The sequence below is a fragment of the Scomber scombrus genome, chromosome 20, assembly GCF_963691925.1.
Source record: "Scomber scombrus chromosome 20, fScoSco1.1, whole genome shotgun sequence".
NCBI lineage: Eukaryota > Metazoa > Chordata > Actinopteri > Scombriformes > Scombridae > Scomber > Scomber scombrus.
The window spans coordinates 14027848-14044255 of record NC_084989.1 but is presented as its reverse complement, the minus strand read 5'-3'; the positions used below and the strand labels follow the sequence as shown (position 1 = coordinate 14044255).

The window sequence follows — 16408 nt, the reverse complement described above, 5'->3', positions numbered from 1 at the left end:
GACTGAATTTCTGCAAGGGAAGTGAGTAAACTAGGATTAGCTTTAGAAAATGTATGCTTGTGGATGTAAAATTTAGCCATCAGAATATACAAATTGACAGTGTATTGAATGAATTATATAAAAAAGTACAAAGCTCATTATGAAGTTGAAAATTTGGGTGGCAAGCTCTTGCCAAAAGGTCTGTATCACATCACCATCTGTATCTTTAAAGCCCTCATAATTTTGACAACTGGGACCCAGTTGCGTAAAAAAAAACCCAAACCTTTAAGCTCTTCAGCAACGCCCAATCGTAGCCCCGCCCCCTCCATTCGCAACAGCGCTGGGGAGTCTCCCTGTCAATCATTCCATTCTAGAGATTCCATTGGCTTCTGCGAACGCCCGTCATGTGTTAAATCCCCTGCTGCGAGATATGATTGGTGGATGTGGCCGATGGGCGTGACCGTGTCCTCAAAGGATTGTTTCCCCCCGGGCTGGGGTACACAGGATGGCAGAGCTAATGGGAGTATCTAACGGGACATGCGGACGGGCTGCTTTCTTCTAATATTTCAAGTACTGGTGAGGGCCTTATGCTACTTTTTTTTTTACAACGACTGATAACACTTTTTATCAAAATGGTGATATTTGTGTGGTTATTTCTGTTGAGTGTTGTCTTATTTATTTAAACTAACAAGTCGACCACTGGACATAAGCTAGCTAACCAAGTGGTCAGTTTGAGCGGACCCCCAGTAGAGGATAATAACCGATAACCATAACATTTAATTTATTCATTTATTCCCTTTGCTTGGGCAACTTTAAATCTCTTTTCTTTTCTTTTTTCCTTTTTTATTTAATTTTTTGACCGCATATTTGGTGTTGGTTGTACGCCGGCGTGTTAATCAGTTTGTTAAGCACCTAATATAGAAAATGGTATTGTACATTTTTATATTTAAAAATGGCACAAAAAAATTCATGGGAACCGAGGTGGATGAACAGATGTGGGTCACTCCATCAATAACGGGAAGCGACGGTGCGGAACAGTGATTGATCGCGGTTGCCATTAGTTCACGCCTGTGTGTGTGTGTCAACCTATGGGTAAGCTGAAAGAGTGAAAGGAGTGGATGAAGTGGGCATTTTTTAGGCACGAAACAAACATAATGGTACACAGATATGACTTAAGCATGACATCCATGTGATTACACTACAAACTGGCTAACCTGAAATCCAAATAGCGTTACTGGGATAGAAATAAAGACATGTTAGCTCTATTGATGATGGCAGCTAAAGATATTACCAACATCCTGTGGTGCAGCTAGTCACTTTGAGTGAATAAATCACCTTTTGAAAATGATTATTGAATAACACATTGGGCTCAAAGTGAAATTGTGCTCACTTAATCTCACTAACAGCCAAAAAAAACACCCCAAAATCTTCAAATAAGATCAGTTTGGGTCAGAAAGAGGATGTAAAGCTGACACCCAGTTTATTGAATCAATAAACAGATAAACTAGTTGATGAATCGACTGTTGTTTCAGCTGCATCTGTGTCACCACTAAGATTATGACAGCATGGGGCTGGAGGGTGCATCAAAATGTCAGGTATTTGAGTAAGAATAATCCTGCAGATTTACTCAGCAGATATTAGGCCTCTCTGACGTAGTTGACATGATCAAAATATGAATATTTCCCTGTGATGATATCATAATATAGCACATGTATGTGCAAAATAATTTCATCAAGCTAACATTCAACTGTTATACATTACTTGAAACTTAGTTCTTCATATGATGCTTACACTTCAGCAACAAGTTTGGTCAGCTCTTATTTACAGCTCGCTTTGAATCATTAAATTGGAAGTGATGATATTATTGAACTATCATCCACTCTTAACAGATATTCTGTCTTTTTAGCAGCTATTTAAAATTGTGAAGCTACCACTGAGGTCCCTGAAGAATTCACTATTCAGTCGCCACAGTACCATGAATGTTTGACCACAGGTGCCCCCGTTACTAATATTGAGATGAAGGTATGTTCCTGGACACGGCAGACTGTTTTTAACGCCATATTTAGGGCAGTGTGACCTGACGTAATCCACGCTGCATTATTCATAACATCAGAACAAGCAAAACAGCCAGCCTGCAACACAAGAAGCTGTACTCAACTCATAAATTGGTAATGACTGCCCCCCCCCCCCCCTTCAGAGCTTAATGGAGTTCTCACATCTGGCCTCCTCTTCCTCTGCGTGTCAGTGTAGTGATGTGGGCATCTTGTAGGAGTCGCAGGGGAAGTGTTTCGCCCTCAATGTCACCCCTCTGAGGTTCAAAGACATGTTTTACTGCTGAAGGGGCTGTTTAGATGTACTAATGGGACATTTGAGAGGCTACCTGGTGTGTTTGTGTGTGTTTTTGTGAGTTTGTTTGCCTGAATGCCTCAACGTTCATGTTCGGTTGTAATAATTTAAGCATCCAAACACGTTACAGAAAGGAAGAGCCAGAAACACGAAGCATGGGAGTGAAAGCATAAGCTAATGTATTCTTCTCCGGAGTTGTGGGTGAGCTGAGCTTATGTTCAGGCTTTGCTCTTCCTTTCTTGCCCCCATCTCTCTCCCTGAGCGAGTGGAGGATGAAGGAGGAGCACTCTTTGCTATGCTTTCATGGCAAGAGTACAGGGGGCCTTAAAGAAGGTCGAAGAGGAGGAGGAGGAGGGGTGGATGCATTGGAGAGCTAGCGCTGTTGCCGTGTGAACGGAGCCCTATTGTCCCGGGAACCTTTCAGTGGCTTCCCCGAGGTCCCTGTTACTACCCCTCCCCCCACCCCGATACAACCCCCCAACACACACACACACACAAACACACACTTTGTCCACCTCTTAATGTCACTCACAACATTTCTCTCTCTCTCTCTCTCTCTCTCTCTCTCTCTCTCTCTCTCTCTCTCTCTCTCTCTCTCTCTCTCTCTCTTCATCTCTCTCTCTCTCTTTCACACACTGTCTCATTCACTGTCTCTTTTCTGTAACACACTCTCTCACCCTACTTGGTCTGTCTCTCTCTCTCTCTCATGCAGCCTCTACTTTCTCCTCATTTCTCACAAGCAGACAAGGCCAGTCCCTCCTCCCTCCCTCTCTCCCTCCTGCTCGCCCCCAGTAGCTCATTATTTCGCCTCATTGATGTGATTGTCATGCCAGCCAGACAGCAAAACATGCAATTTTCTCATTTGCATCACTTCCTTTTACATCACAAACGCAAGTCTTTCTAAAATCTGCTAAATCCGAGCAGAGCTATCACTCCAAACGGAGACTGTATTCAGCGGGCTTTGTGGCACCACATGATGGTGTAATTTTACCATTTGTTTTCTCTTATTGGCGTGAGGCTGTTGGGGTCCACAGGGGGGGTCTTTTGCTGAGAAAAATGTGACCAGATGAGGACTCGGCTGGTGGGAATTGGCCTCATGAACAGAGGTGTCTCTTTTCTGTCTTGAACAGCTGTAATGACACGATCTGTAATTACAGTAGTTTCCTGTTCTGACACTGATAGCACAGCACTGCTACTTGCTTTGTTGGTGATTTATTGCATTTAAAACTTAATCTATCTTTTTATTCAGCCAGGATTCATAAAATATAAAGGATAAATATTGTGAGTCACCTCTATGGCTCATATTTTGTAGCTGTGATGGGAAAACAAGAGTTTAAATATATATTTCCATCAATTTCTAAATTTAAGTCAATATCTGCAAGGTTTGGGTAATGTGAGGTGTGTTAGTAATACCTGTCAGCTATTATTAGCCATCTGTCACAAAGCCAAGGCTCCCGTGTCTCCAATCTGCTTTTCTTTTCTCTGAAGTGATTTCTTTCTGGCGTGGCCTGTCAGTACAAACACCGGAACCACTATTTAGCAAGCATCGTTCAATTGGCGAGGCTAGAAATTGTGTGCGAGTGCATTTATTGGAAAAGTGTGCATACATATTTCCATCTGTCTCCGTGTTTGTCCTCGCCGCCGCTTCTTGAGCCGTCCCTGTATTGTTCTGACCGAGCGCCCGGAGAGGAAGGAGAGCTGTGACACAGGGACGACCAGGAAACAGGAGCCGGGCCGAGACGGCAAAAAACAGGAAGCAGGAAGAAGCGGCGATAAGATGGCTGCTCCGATGCACCCTGGGTTCTCCTGCTTTAAGTGATTGTCTTTTGAACTACAGCGGGTGTCTGATCAGAGCCAGAGGAGGTTTATTTTCGGCAAGTTCAAAGTTGTGCGTAGAATCCTGTATATTCTCAGGAGAGAGTATGTAGCTCCATGTCTCAGTCTGGATCTCTTTATTCTCAGCAACACTGCCTTCATATGTGAAAACTCCCATTTTGACTTTGGCATGACCCATGATTTTCTGCCTTTTTGGTGTTTGTCTCACAACATCCGTGAATCTGTGTTTGTGTCAGGATTCCAGCTGGGCCGGTGACAAGCCCGCCTGGGATTAGCTGGCACACTGGATCTTCCTCTCCCTAATGCTTTAATCTCTCTGGTGGTTGCTACAAGTCTTCTTGCTTTAGGACACTGTTTGTCAGCTTCCTGACCACTGCCTCAACCAAGCTATCATGTTTTTACAGTACAATATACTGTATATACAGCCAGGGGTTGGACAGAATAACAGGAATGCCATACAATAAAATATGATCCAATATAAAAACACCACCAGAAACTACGCCCTCAAAATGTATGGTGTTATAGATAAATTAATATTTTAGCTTGTTTTTATATAGTAGTAAATCGAATATCTCCAAGTTTTAGACAGTGGTTGGATAAGGAATTTGAATGTCATATTGGGCAAAATTATGGACATTTTTCAGTTTTCTGTATTCTATGAACCAAATACATCAAGAAAATAGTCAGCAGATTAACATTTAAAAAACAATTAAAAAACTAAATATATGTGATAGTTTTATATAACAATAACCAAAATTACACACAGTATCCAGCCTCTTATTAGTATTTCTGTTATAAATTGATGTATGTATCAGCTCGATGCTAGATGTGTATAACTGTGTGTTTTTACAGTTAGATTCAGTTTCTTGTTCATTTACACTGAACTGATGCTCCCTGACACCTGTCTAAAACAATGTGTGTGTGTGTGTGCTTGTTCCCTGTGTCTCCCAGCAGTTTGTTTCGGTGTGAGGCCTCGCCATGCCGCTGGTGAAGAGGAACATCGAGCCCCGTCACCTCTGCCGAGGGGAGCTCCCCGAGGGTATTGGCAGCGAGCTGGAGTGCGTGATGAACAACACGCTGTCTGCCATCATCCGCCAGCTCAGCAGCCTAAGTAAGACACAAATAGACACAAACACATTAGTGGTAGCCTTAGCAAGAAAAACAGCTGCAACTGTAAAAAATAAAAAAATAAAATAAAAAACACGAATAGAGGTTTTTGTTTAAAATAAAACTAAAATATATAGCTATATAACCCATGTGACGGCCATCTAGACTGCGTGCTGTGTGTAGCCTCTTTGTAGCAGGACAAGACCACATACTTTCATCATCAGTTCCAAAGCTGTGATTGATTTGGGCGTTGTCATGGTGACAGGGTCTGGGGGTCACTGGGCTAGCAGTGGGCTTACAGCGGCGTTGCGCTGGAGCATGGAGGGTTGAAATGTAATTCTTTTAGATAGCGCTGTAGAAATGAACTTATCTGGACAGCTGTGTGTGTGTGTGTGTGTGTGTGTGTGTGTATGACACTGTGCTAACTGTCTTTGTGTGCATAACTGTTTCATATCGATTATTATCCTCACTGTAAATGTAGCGGACTAAATGATTACAGCTGCAAGGACGACTGTGTTCCCATCCATCTTCCTTTCTCTGTCCTTTCTCATTACCTGTCAACAGTGTGCTCTGTGCTGTTGTTCGCTCGTGTATCCTCAGTTAAACCCATTTTCTCCGTCTCACACTAACCGCGTTGAGATTTCAGCTATCCTCTCTCACTGTTAACCCTCTCGTTTTTGGCCCTGTCACATCCATTTGCAGTCTGTGTCTTATTGTGTTGAGTTCCTGCGTTGGGAGTGGGCCATTCAACAGCAGCTGTGCGAGTTATATATAAATGCTCATACAGGCCTGGAGGAGCAACCCTGCAGACGACATGCGTGGTTTGCACATATGTGTGTGTGTGTGTGTGTATGTGGACCATAAGAATCCCCAGGAGAGGTCAGAGTTGACAGTGCTCTGCATGCCGGATCTGTGATGCTTCCTTCCTCTAAATATTTTTCCTGCAGCTCATCCTGTCAGCAGGAGGGACAGAAATAGCCCTTAGCGTGTGTTTGTGTGTGTGTTTTCCAGACCACCTTTATACACACAGTGTTTTACACTTTAATAATGTTATTAGGACAGTATTAAAACTACTTTAAACTGCGTTTTAACCAGTTGACATCAAGGGAAAATATTTTGAGACCTTGTAGTAAAAGGCCCTTTGTGCTCATTAACATTAACCTTGGGCTATCAGTCATTTCACACTGACAACTTTTAATGTGGTTTACTTCCCCTTCATAAAGCCTCATTTCAGAGCAGGGATGTTCTCGCTCTTCAGGTTTACTCTCCAAAACAGCAGGTTAAGAAAACAGCTGTGACCTGGGGTTAAAACCAAAACAACTAAATATTCATTATTCATTTAAATGTCAAAAAAGGGTTGTAGACCACTCTGAAGCTGTTAACATCTGGTTTTGCTTTTCAACTGTGAATCTTAAACCACACATAATAGATTTATTATAAGAGGGATAAACAATAGAGCGCGAGGAGCGTAAGATTCACCAATATTCAACATTATCCACTACAGTAATGGGAACATGAGTCTTGCTCAGTGGCGCATGAACAGCAGCTGCTTATGAAGGGGAGAAAGTGTTATTTACTTTCCCTGACACACATTTTTACAGATTTTTAGGGCTTTGAACCAGCAATCCTGAGGTTAAGAGTTTCAAGCAATGCCAGATTCCTCTTTAACAACTTCAACAAAATGATAATATCACTTTTAAAGACTAATTCAGTTGTTTCAGTCACAAGCTTCACATAAATATACATATAGTAGGATTAAGTTAACCTGCAGCCACCAGACATTTATTTATTAACAGTGGTTGTTGCTATATGTATGAGGCGCCATTTCCTGCAGAGAATCTGGTTTCAAATTGTGTCACATTACCATCGTATTGATCGAACTAGAGTCTCTGTGGGGATTTACTTGGCTCCAGATAATGATTACAAGTGTCCTTCTCACCAGCCCTTCTATTTCTCACAAAAGTCCTCCCTCTCTCTCTCTCTCTGTCTCTCTCTCTCTCTTTCTGCTGTCCTCCTCCACTCTTTCATCAGGTAAACATGCAGAGGACATATTTGGGGAGCTGTTTAACGAGGCCAATACTTTCTATATGCGTGCCAACTCTCTGCAGGACCGCATTGACCGGCTGGCCGTCAAGGTCACACAGCTGGACTCCACGGTGGAGGAAGGTGGGTCAGAGGTTAAAGTTCTGAGGGGAAAGACACAACAAGTCATCAGTCATTGTGGAAGTGCTGCCTTTGGAAATGGGGGAGGCAAACCAAAGAGTGCTCTTTTTTGGTTTTTTTGCGCCTATTCAGAGCCTTTTTCTTTATTTTAGTTCCTCCATTGTTTATTTTTTTATTTCTTCCCTCTCCTTCTTTCCAGGAGACCGGTCATTTAACAAGTCAATTGTCCTCTCTTCCTCTTTTTTGTGTTCTCAGTTTCCCTGCAAGACATTAACATGAGGAAAGCCTTCAAGAGCTCTACCACCCAGGACCAGCAGGTGGTGTCCAAGAGCAGCGTGCCCAATCCTGTCAAAGAGATGTACAACGTGAGCGACAAGCCTCCACCCCTCAGCATCCTCTCTTCCTACAGGTTGGTGTCATAGTTGCATCCAGTCTCACCAAGTACTCAGACCTCACATGTGATCTTAGCAGCAAAAGTAGTGCTACGTTTTTAAGACATTTCTCTAATCAAGAATTTCTTTTGCATTTCCCCCCAAAATTGATTTCCAATTAAATTATATTAAAATATTTGGCACTGGTACCGATTTAAAAGTTTAATTTAATTTAATGTAATTTATCATTCAAAAAAATGGATCTATAATAGAAATTTGGTTTAAGTTTCCCTGCCAACATTTTAAAGTTTTAAGCGTGTAACTTAAACGTGTAACAAATGATGACTACAGCTAAAATTGACCATATAATGTAGTTAAATATTCAAAATGTGTTTTAAATAGTGTATAATAACCTAAAAATAAGAGTTGTTGTGTTTTATACCTTACAATGAGCCCTTTATATCTACATAGGGAGTGGGTTCTCTTCCACAGAGCCCACCACGTTTCTACAGTAGCCCTGAATGGACAAACCAAACACTGACTCTAGGGAGGGTCTTTTGCAGTCATCGCTAGTTTTGTGGCCACTGTAGGTTTTACTACATTTGGTTGCAATCTGCACACACATCACTGGCTTTTTAAGACTTTGTCAGTAATATTTAAAACCTTTCAAAAGTTTTTCTTTTGATTTCGTTGTGTTGCTGACCTACAGTAGGTCAGCAGATTTGGAGCTGTTTCCTTTTATGCTGCTGCTTTTATCCAGTACAGTACCTTCAGTGCATTACATATTTAGCATAGCTGTCTCCAGTGGGAATCTACCTCCTAACCCTGACTACACAGCAACACACTTTCCTCTCTCTGTCTCCAGTCACTCCACTTCTCCATCCTGTCATTTCTAGTTAAGCTGTATCTTGTGATGAAAATACAGGATCCACCACTCATAATTTCACCCTTGTTCTTCCATCAGCCTTCTCCACTTCTGCAATATTCATAGCTTCACATGTTTTATCCCCAACTTCCCACTGATGTACACTTAGTCAAAAAAGTGCTTTCCTTACTCTAGCTTGTTATTCAGCCTGAAGAGGTTTATGTACAAAGACATTTGTTTACCTGTGTAACCTTTCTGGTGTCTGTCTCTGTAGGGATGACCACAAGGAAGCACTTAAGTTCTACACTGACCCATCCTACTTCTTTGACCTGTGGAAGGAAACGATGCTGCAGGACACAGAGGACAAGAGGAAAGAGAAGAGGAAGCAGAAGGTACAATTCAGTCATGCTGTGGTTTAATACAGCACATTTTGCTTTCCAGACAGTTACTGGTCTTATTCTTTCCCAGCTCAATGGCCTGAACGCTTTCTTTTGTGTCGCTCTCCTAGGAGCAGAGGCGTTGTGTGGACGGGACGTTACAGAGGGAGGTGAAGAAGGTCAGAAAGGCGAGGAACCGTCGGCAGGAGTGGAATATGATGGCTCTGGATAAAGAGCTCAGGCCGGACCACCGACACACCATACACAGAGACAGAGGTGCTTCTTCTGAGGGCTCAATGTCACCAGATAACAGGTAAGTGAACACATACTGACATACTGTATATTGGCATAATTTCAGTCTGGTAACTAAACTTATACTTGTTGAAGAAATGTGCAGTGTTATTCCTACATTTTCATTTTTTTGTACCTCGTGTTCCAACCCGTCCTCTTCCTCCTTCCTGCTGCCTTCATCAGGGGCCATGGTCCTGATATGCACCATTACCCCAACGCCATGAACCACCATGGCCACGCCCACACCTACTCCGGCCCTCCACCCAGCGTCTTGGCTGCCCAGATGGCTGCAGGGCACACCCCTCGTGGAGGAAGTGACCAGGATAATAGGGGCAGGGCCATGGCCTATCAGGGTGGGACGCTTGGTCGTGGTCACCACCACCAAGTCCCACTGCCTCCTCCACCCACTGAGGCTATGAACGGTGGCTCTATGTCCCTCCCACCAGTGGACTACAGGTAAACATACAAGCCAAAGCACTCGTGCACTGTACTATAAAACATAACATATATAACATCCATCCATACTGCAACTCCCCTTTTTCTGTATTTCCCAGTTCAGTAAGAAAGCCCATTTAAATGTTTAATAAGGTGGGGTTTTTTGCTTTAAAATCTGACATTGGACATTTAGTATTCAGGTGTAAAAAAGAATAGGAGAAAATAAGGATAAATCCAGGACTATATTCGAAACAGAAACAGGTTTGTTGCGAAGTGGGTTTGTACATATAAGGAATTTGCCTTATATGTGCAAAACGATCAAAAATGGAAGGTGAGAGAAAACACAAGCACCTTTACAAAGTAAGACAAAATACAATGATCACAAAAGACAGGTGCAAATATATAAATAAAATTTACAATTAAAGTAAAAAATGTTTTTTAAATATTGTACAAGATATTGACCAGAATGTTACTTTGTTAATCCAGGCAACAGCAGTTGAGCAGACTGTATTTAGATAGATGAAGTATATAGAGAGTTTATACTAGGTTGATAGAGTGTTTGCTATTGGATTGCATTTTATATCTACTTTACTATTATGATGTTTTAAGACAGCTCAGGTTCATTGACTCTATCTGAACTTTAAGGAAATGCTGCCACCTAATGGTTCAGCATCTTCATGCTCCACTCAGGAACACTGGTCTCTATACTTCTGATAACAGACCTGAGTGCTCACTATGATTTTTTATTAAAACTATACTAATTCTCTCTCGTTTTATCTTTCTTGCAGCATGGATGGCTATGCCAACACCGGTCCTCCTCCCCCTCCCCCAGCCCCTCTCATCCCTTCTGCCCAAACTGCCTTCGCCTCACCTCCTGGAGGTCCAGTGCCTCTTGGGCTCATGGTTAGTATTGGGGGGTATGCTCCACCTCCGCCACCTGTATCTGGAGCCCAGGCTGCCCCACCTCCTCCTGGTCCTCCGCCTCCTCCCATTCCAGCTGGTGCCTCCCACTTCACTTCCCACAAGATGTCCTCCTCTGCACCTGCTGAGACCACAGTGGTCAACGATGCCCGCAGTGATCTGCTAGCTGCCATACGTATGGGTAAGAGCTGTGTGTGTGTGTGTGTGTGTGTGTGTGTGTGTGTGTGTGTGTGTGTGTGTGTGTGTGTGTGTGTGCCCCTGAAGAGGTGCCTTTCCAGTCTAAATTTGTACAATCTTTAAAGCAATATACAACTGAAACAACATCTGATAGAAATGAAAATACACTTCCATATATTGTGTTAAAGTTAAAAAGAGTACAATATATAATAATCACTTTATATAAACACTTTATATATATATATAGCGATTTATTTGGAGGTTAAAAACTAAAGTGAAAATAACATTCAATCTCTTTCTTGTAAGCATAACTTTGGGAGGAAAGTTTGCCTAAGAAATAAATAAACATCTTGACATCCTAAATGGTGGTTCAGTTAATAGTTTTATACCTGTCTCATTAGAGTGATTAATATCAGATTATTTCTAGGTCATTTCCAATTGACTTCTCCCATGTTGCCTTTTATCTATAATTTTAGGGTATTACTAGGCTTGATATTTCAACAAAAATGCTAAAGTAGTGTAGGTTTTCTGGCATGATACGATACACAGCTTTGTCAAAAATGAAGAAATTAATCTTTAATTAAGGAAATACCACAAAAATTAAGCTACTTCTCAGTTCTTATATCCTATTATGTCAACACTATTATTATTCAGGCCAGTTTATGAGTTTAAAAGGCAGCTTTATATTCCACGTTCTCCTGCAGGCATCCAGCTGAAGAAGGTGCAGGAGCAGCAGGAGCAGCAGGCAAAGAGGGAGCCGGTCGGAAACGATGTGGCCACCATCCTGTCGCGCCGCATCGCTGTGGAATACTCAGACTCCGAGGACGACTCCGAGTTGGAGGACAACGATTGGTCCGATTAACACACACACACACATTCACATAACAAGCAAGATAACCACTAATGATAAACACACAGTCAATCTCGCACTCACTTGAAAGAATGCCCACTGTACCACATTCACGGGTCGTCGCACATGTTGAGAACACACACACACACACACACTAACACCTACACACAATCACATGCTGTAGGTTCATATAAGCTGAATGGTCCAAAAACTGGAAACCTAAAGGGGTGTATTCAAGATGCATAAACACTGTAAAGAGACGAGTAATATACTGTAATGCTGACCACTCTCTGAAAACTTCAGTTTGACGTTTATATCTCAAAGCACTGTGAATACACCCCAGTGGATGCTTCTCTACCTGTTATAACACTATAGACACCCTGTGAAGGTGCTTATTTCATGTATAGTTCAGGCTTAAGAGCGTTAGAACAAAAACTAGAAACTTTCCTCTTGAGCTAACCGATGTACTTGTCTGTTTTTTTTAAATGTTTTTACTGAAACACTTGCTTATGCCAGAGACGATGATGACGCAAGTTTTTAACATGTAGACAACAATAACTGGAAATAACGGAGGAGCTTAGCGGCATGTAACGGGTTCAAGCCACTGAAATGAAACGCTGTGGATGGATGTGTAAAAAGTCTTATTGATCATAAATATCATAACTGATTGAGCCATCTGCATTTGCAATCGCTCACTGCTGTGTGGGAATGGGAGGGGGAGGAGGGGAAAGTGAGGGTAAGAGGGAGGCGGGGGTGGGCGGGTTGTGTGTGTGTGGGGGGGTGGGTGATGTATATGCTAGTGTGAGCTCTGTAACCTTTGACCCAGAGAAAAATAAAATGATGAATGAAGGATGGTGGCCATGCTGCCATGTCTCTTTACTGTTCCACTGTTGTCATAGAGACTACACATACCTGGCTCTAAGATTTCAGTTTCCATGGTAACGGTACAGCTAAGAAGGGAGTTGCCAGGGAAACAGAGGAGTGCGAAAAAGGAAGGAGGATGAGAGGAAGGAGGGGTGAGGGTATGTACAGGGTTTAGGATGAACAAATTAGTCGAGGCAGGAGTTTTTATGCACAGCACGTTTGTTTTTAATACAAAATTAACAAGATCTCTCAATTGAGTGAACTAACCAAAGCAATTAAAAAGTTACAACTAACACCTTGGAAAAATAGACACCACGTTCACACGATGTTTTTACAATATCTCAGTTAAGTTAGTGCATGTTGATTATCGTTTATACGTTTCATTTTGCAGATACTTAATTTGTTGTGCCATTTTTCATCCAAAAAATAAAGTGCATTTCACATTGAAAACTACGCATACGTCTACACAAGATGCTGTTACTGTGCCCTCCCCACCCCTACTCCTCCTCCTCTATCTCCCACTTCCTCCCCCCCAAAAAACACACACACACACACATTCACAGGCCCTTGAGTGTTTTGATATTTAGCTCTAGATTAATAACCATCAGAAAGACGCTGTCCTTTTCCCCTCCTGAACAGCCCATCCTTGGCTACGCACTTTCTTAAAATCCTCGCACACAGCCACAACTTTGTGTACTGTTGCACAGTGAAACCATTCAGGTGTGTATTACATCCAACATCAGTCTTTTCACTATTCTTGGATACAAAGCCCTTGTTCACACCTGCTCCACCATGAACATCTCTGATCTTTACAGCTTCCAGGATGATAAATACTGTTAGTTGCATGAGTGGAAAACATTCACTGATCAGACATCCATTACTTTTTTTTCTTCTCTCTCAAACACCCCCCATCTTTGTAGCCAAATCTACTCAATCACACATTAACCAGCCTTTACAAACTGGTGCATATTTAAGCGAGGAAACTCAACAAAACAAATTCTACATTTACAGCCGACGTGGTGAAATTTCATTCAAAAAATGGTGCAACCCAACTCATCCCTTAGTTTGACTGGCTTTGGTAGCACCATGCATGGTGGTATTAAGTCCCCCCCTCTTACGCATGCCTTATTTACAGAAATGAATTAGTCAAGAGGAGGGGGATATCAGTTAAACAAGTTGATTATTACTACATTCAGAAATAGGCTTTACAGCGCCGTTATACTGTTTATCATACAACATCAGAATCTGAAAGAATTCAGGTCAGAATAAAGTGGAAAAAAATAGACCTTTTCAATGAATATAACAAAATAGACTTTTCTCCAAAGGTAAAGGAATAAGAGTTTGTGATGGTTTGTGATGTGCCAGCCTGACCTGTCGTTGCTCGATGAATAACTACAGGGTTCAGTCTGACACTGTGCACAAGTTCACATACACGGGCGACGTTCCAAAAGCTCAGAAATGATTTTTCTTCTGCTTTCATCAACACTCATAATCTGAGGCCAGAAGGATGGAGACTGAAGCCTCTGGGTCACTCAATGGAAACTGTTCAGATTGGACCTTTTCATTTTCATTTATTTATTCTTTTTTAACATAACCCAACATAGAATTTTATATTTCATAGCATGAAGAATACATTAGACCTGCTATAAAACATATTTTCCAAGCTCAGACACTAATGTTGTTTTAAATTTTATACTAAAGCCTGTGACAAGGTGGAAAGATTCAAAGTATAATGGCTGAAATTCTCTCTGCAGTGTTTTTTGAGTGACAGGGTGGATTTGCTTGACAGAGAAAGTGTTGAAAGGTAAATGTACCAAAAAATGCTCTAAAAGAAAATCAAACTCTTCAAAACTCTTAAATAATGTAATTTCCTCTTAATAATGTCACTTAAAGGAACAGTATAGTATTTTGGTGCAAAAATACATGTCCGTGGCAGGGTGGAACATGGCATTTACGGACACACGTCCGTTTTTTTTTTTAAAGTTTGAATTGAATTTCCCATAAGTTGGGAAGCATTTATGCTCCTAAAAAACAAAAAAGTATTATATGTATGCAGTATTTGTTGAGTGTCAAAAAGGACATGATAAAAATGATATATGATATATAATACTGAAATGAATTAGTGTCTTAAGCCATTGAAAAACAACACTGACAGTTTTATCCTGCCTTGTTTTTCCCATTTAAATGTTGTGGACCTAAACTTAACAGTTTCCACGGAATGACTCCTGTATCGAGAGCTTTCGGCTCACAGAGAGAGGAGGAAGTGAGGAAAGACAGAAGAAGCATCACTTTTGTGTTTGGAAGTGGCCGTTTTTAGCTCATAGAATCATTCAGAGGTCACTTAATGGACACCTGCCTTCACCAGACTAGATTGATTTTAAGTAGTAGTAGTAGAATATTAGCGATATAGAGCAGACAGAAAAACACACAGCGGGACTAGGATCCCAGTTCATTCAGAGTCTCTTTCACTTTGGCTTGAAGTGCTGGAGCGTCCGCATCCTAGTCCCGTCTCTCTTCAGAAAGCTCTCAGACAAACACACAACGAAGTCACTTCTCGCAGGATTTGACAGGAAGACTGGCAGCGTTATCCTCTAAGGTCAGGGGGTCAACAGGAGTTTATATTCCTCAGACCTGCTTTACCGCCCCCCCCACCCCTCTCCCTCGACAACACAAGGAGACAGATTATGTCTGCTGAGCTGCTAACGCACGCACGCACGCACACACACACACACACACACACACACACACACACACACACACACACACACACACACACACACACACACACACACACACACACACACACACACACACACACACACACACACACACACACACACACACACACACACACACACACACACACAGAGGCCATGCAACTCATATCATATGCACGAATCACGCACAGACACTTGAGGTTACGACACTCAGGACAGTTCATATGCTCACAAAAAGGCAGAGGCAACAACAACAACCCCCACCCCACCCCCAAGAAAAGTTCACAATTTCATCCAGGTGTGGCAAATGATCAAAAAACATCCCTTTTTGCAGAGGAATGAGGCAGTGGTGTCGCCAGTGACAAATGATCTCGTCCTCTTTTTGCAGCCCAGAAGTGATTATCTCACCACCCCCATGTCATTGAAGCATCACTGAGACTGTACATCACATCCCAAACCCGAGCGGCCGTTCTGGTGCCTCACTCTGCAGGAAGAAGTCATGGTGCGACATGGATGTTATTGCTGTCTGAGTATTGCTTCACCTCTAAAAAAAACAAAACATAACTACTATCATTGGCTAGTTATTGCTGACATGATCTGTATGAACGAGGAATTAGCGTGCACATTGTTGGCTCTGCCACTAGTGCTGAGACCAAAAAACAGCCAAATGGAGAACTAACTCAGAGCAGCTGGTGGGTGTCGTGAATTGGGTTTCTGTTGATTTACATTTTGTTATCCCTTACACACTGTTCAGGTCAAATCTGAGCAATTTTTTACATTTCAGAGCTGTAAAAACACCCTCAGCATCTTTCTTTTAGCTTGAATTTATGTGACTTTTCCTAAAGTGAGCCAAAATATACAAAAATTTAAAAGTAATGCATACATAGAGGGTGTTTCAGGTTAAGTCTGAAAAAAAATCATAAATCACTATTTGAAAATGTTTTCATATTGAATTAAATTAATTGAAATTATGATGGCTGGTATGTTCTTGTGATGTAGGTAAAATAGGGGCAATCACACTGTGAGTGTAAATGTTTTTTTCTCCATAAAAACTAAAGAATACACTCTCTGCGTTCTGAAAGGGCCCTTTTAATAATGACGTGAGATAT

The 16408-nt window shown here is 41.8% G+C and overlaps 1 protein-coding gene across 2 annotated transcripts; it reads left to right on the top strand.

Moving 5' to 3' along the window:
• Positions 1-482: 482 nt before the first annotated feature.
• wasf3b (WASP family member 3b) lies at positions 483-15815 on the top strand. Of its 2 annotated transcripts, XM_062441212.1 has the most exons (10): positions 483-555; positions 5113-5272; positions 7300-7434; positions 7687-7840; positions 8942-9059; positions 9176-9357; positions 9519-9791; positions 10559-10872; positions 11573-11720; positions 15688-15815. In XM_062441212.1, the coding sequence occupies exons 2-10, from the start codon at positions 5140-5142 to the stop codon at positions 15722-15724; spliced, it is 1494 nt and encodes a 497-aa protein (XP_062297196.1). In that variant the 5' UTR covers positions 483-555; positions 5113-5139; the 3' UTR covers positions 15725-15815. The 2 variants fall into 2 exon arrangements, with proteins under 2 accessions (XP_062297196.1, XP_062297197.1); XM_062441213.1 differs by lacking the exon at positions 15688-15815 and having other exon boundaries at positions 9182-9357; positions 11573-12423.
• Positions 15816-16408: the final 593 nt, after the last annotated feature.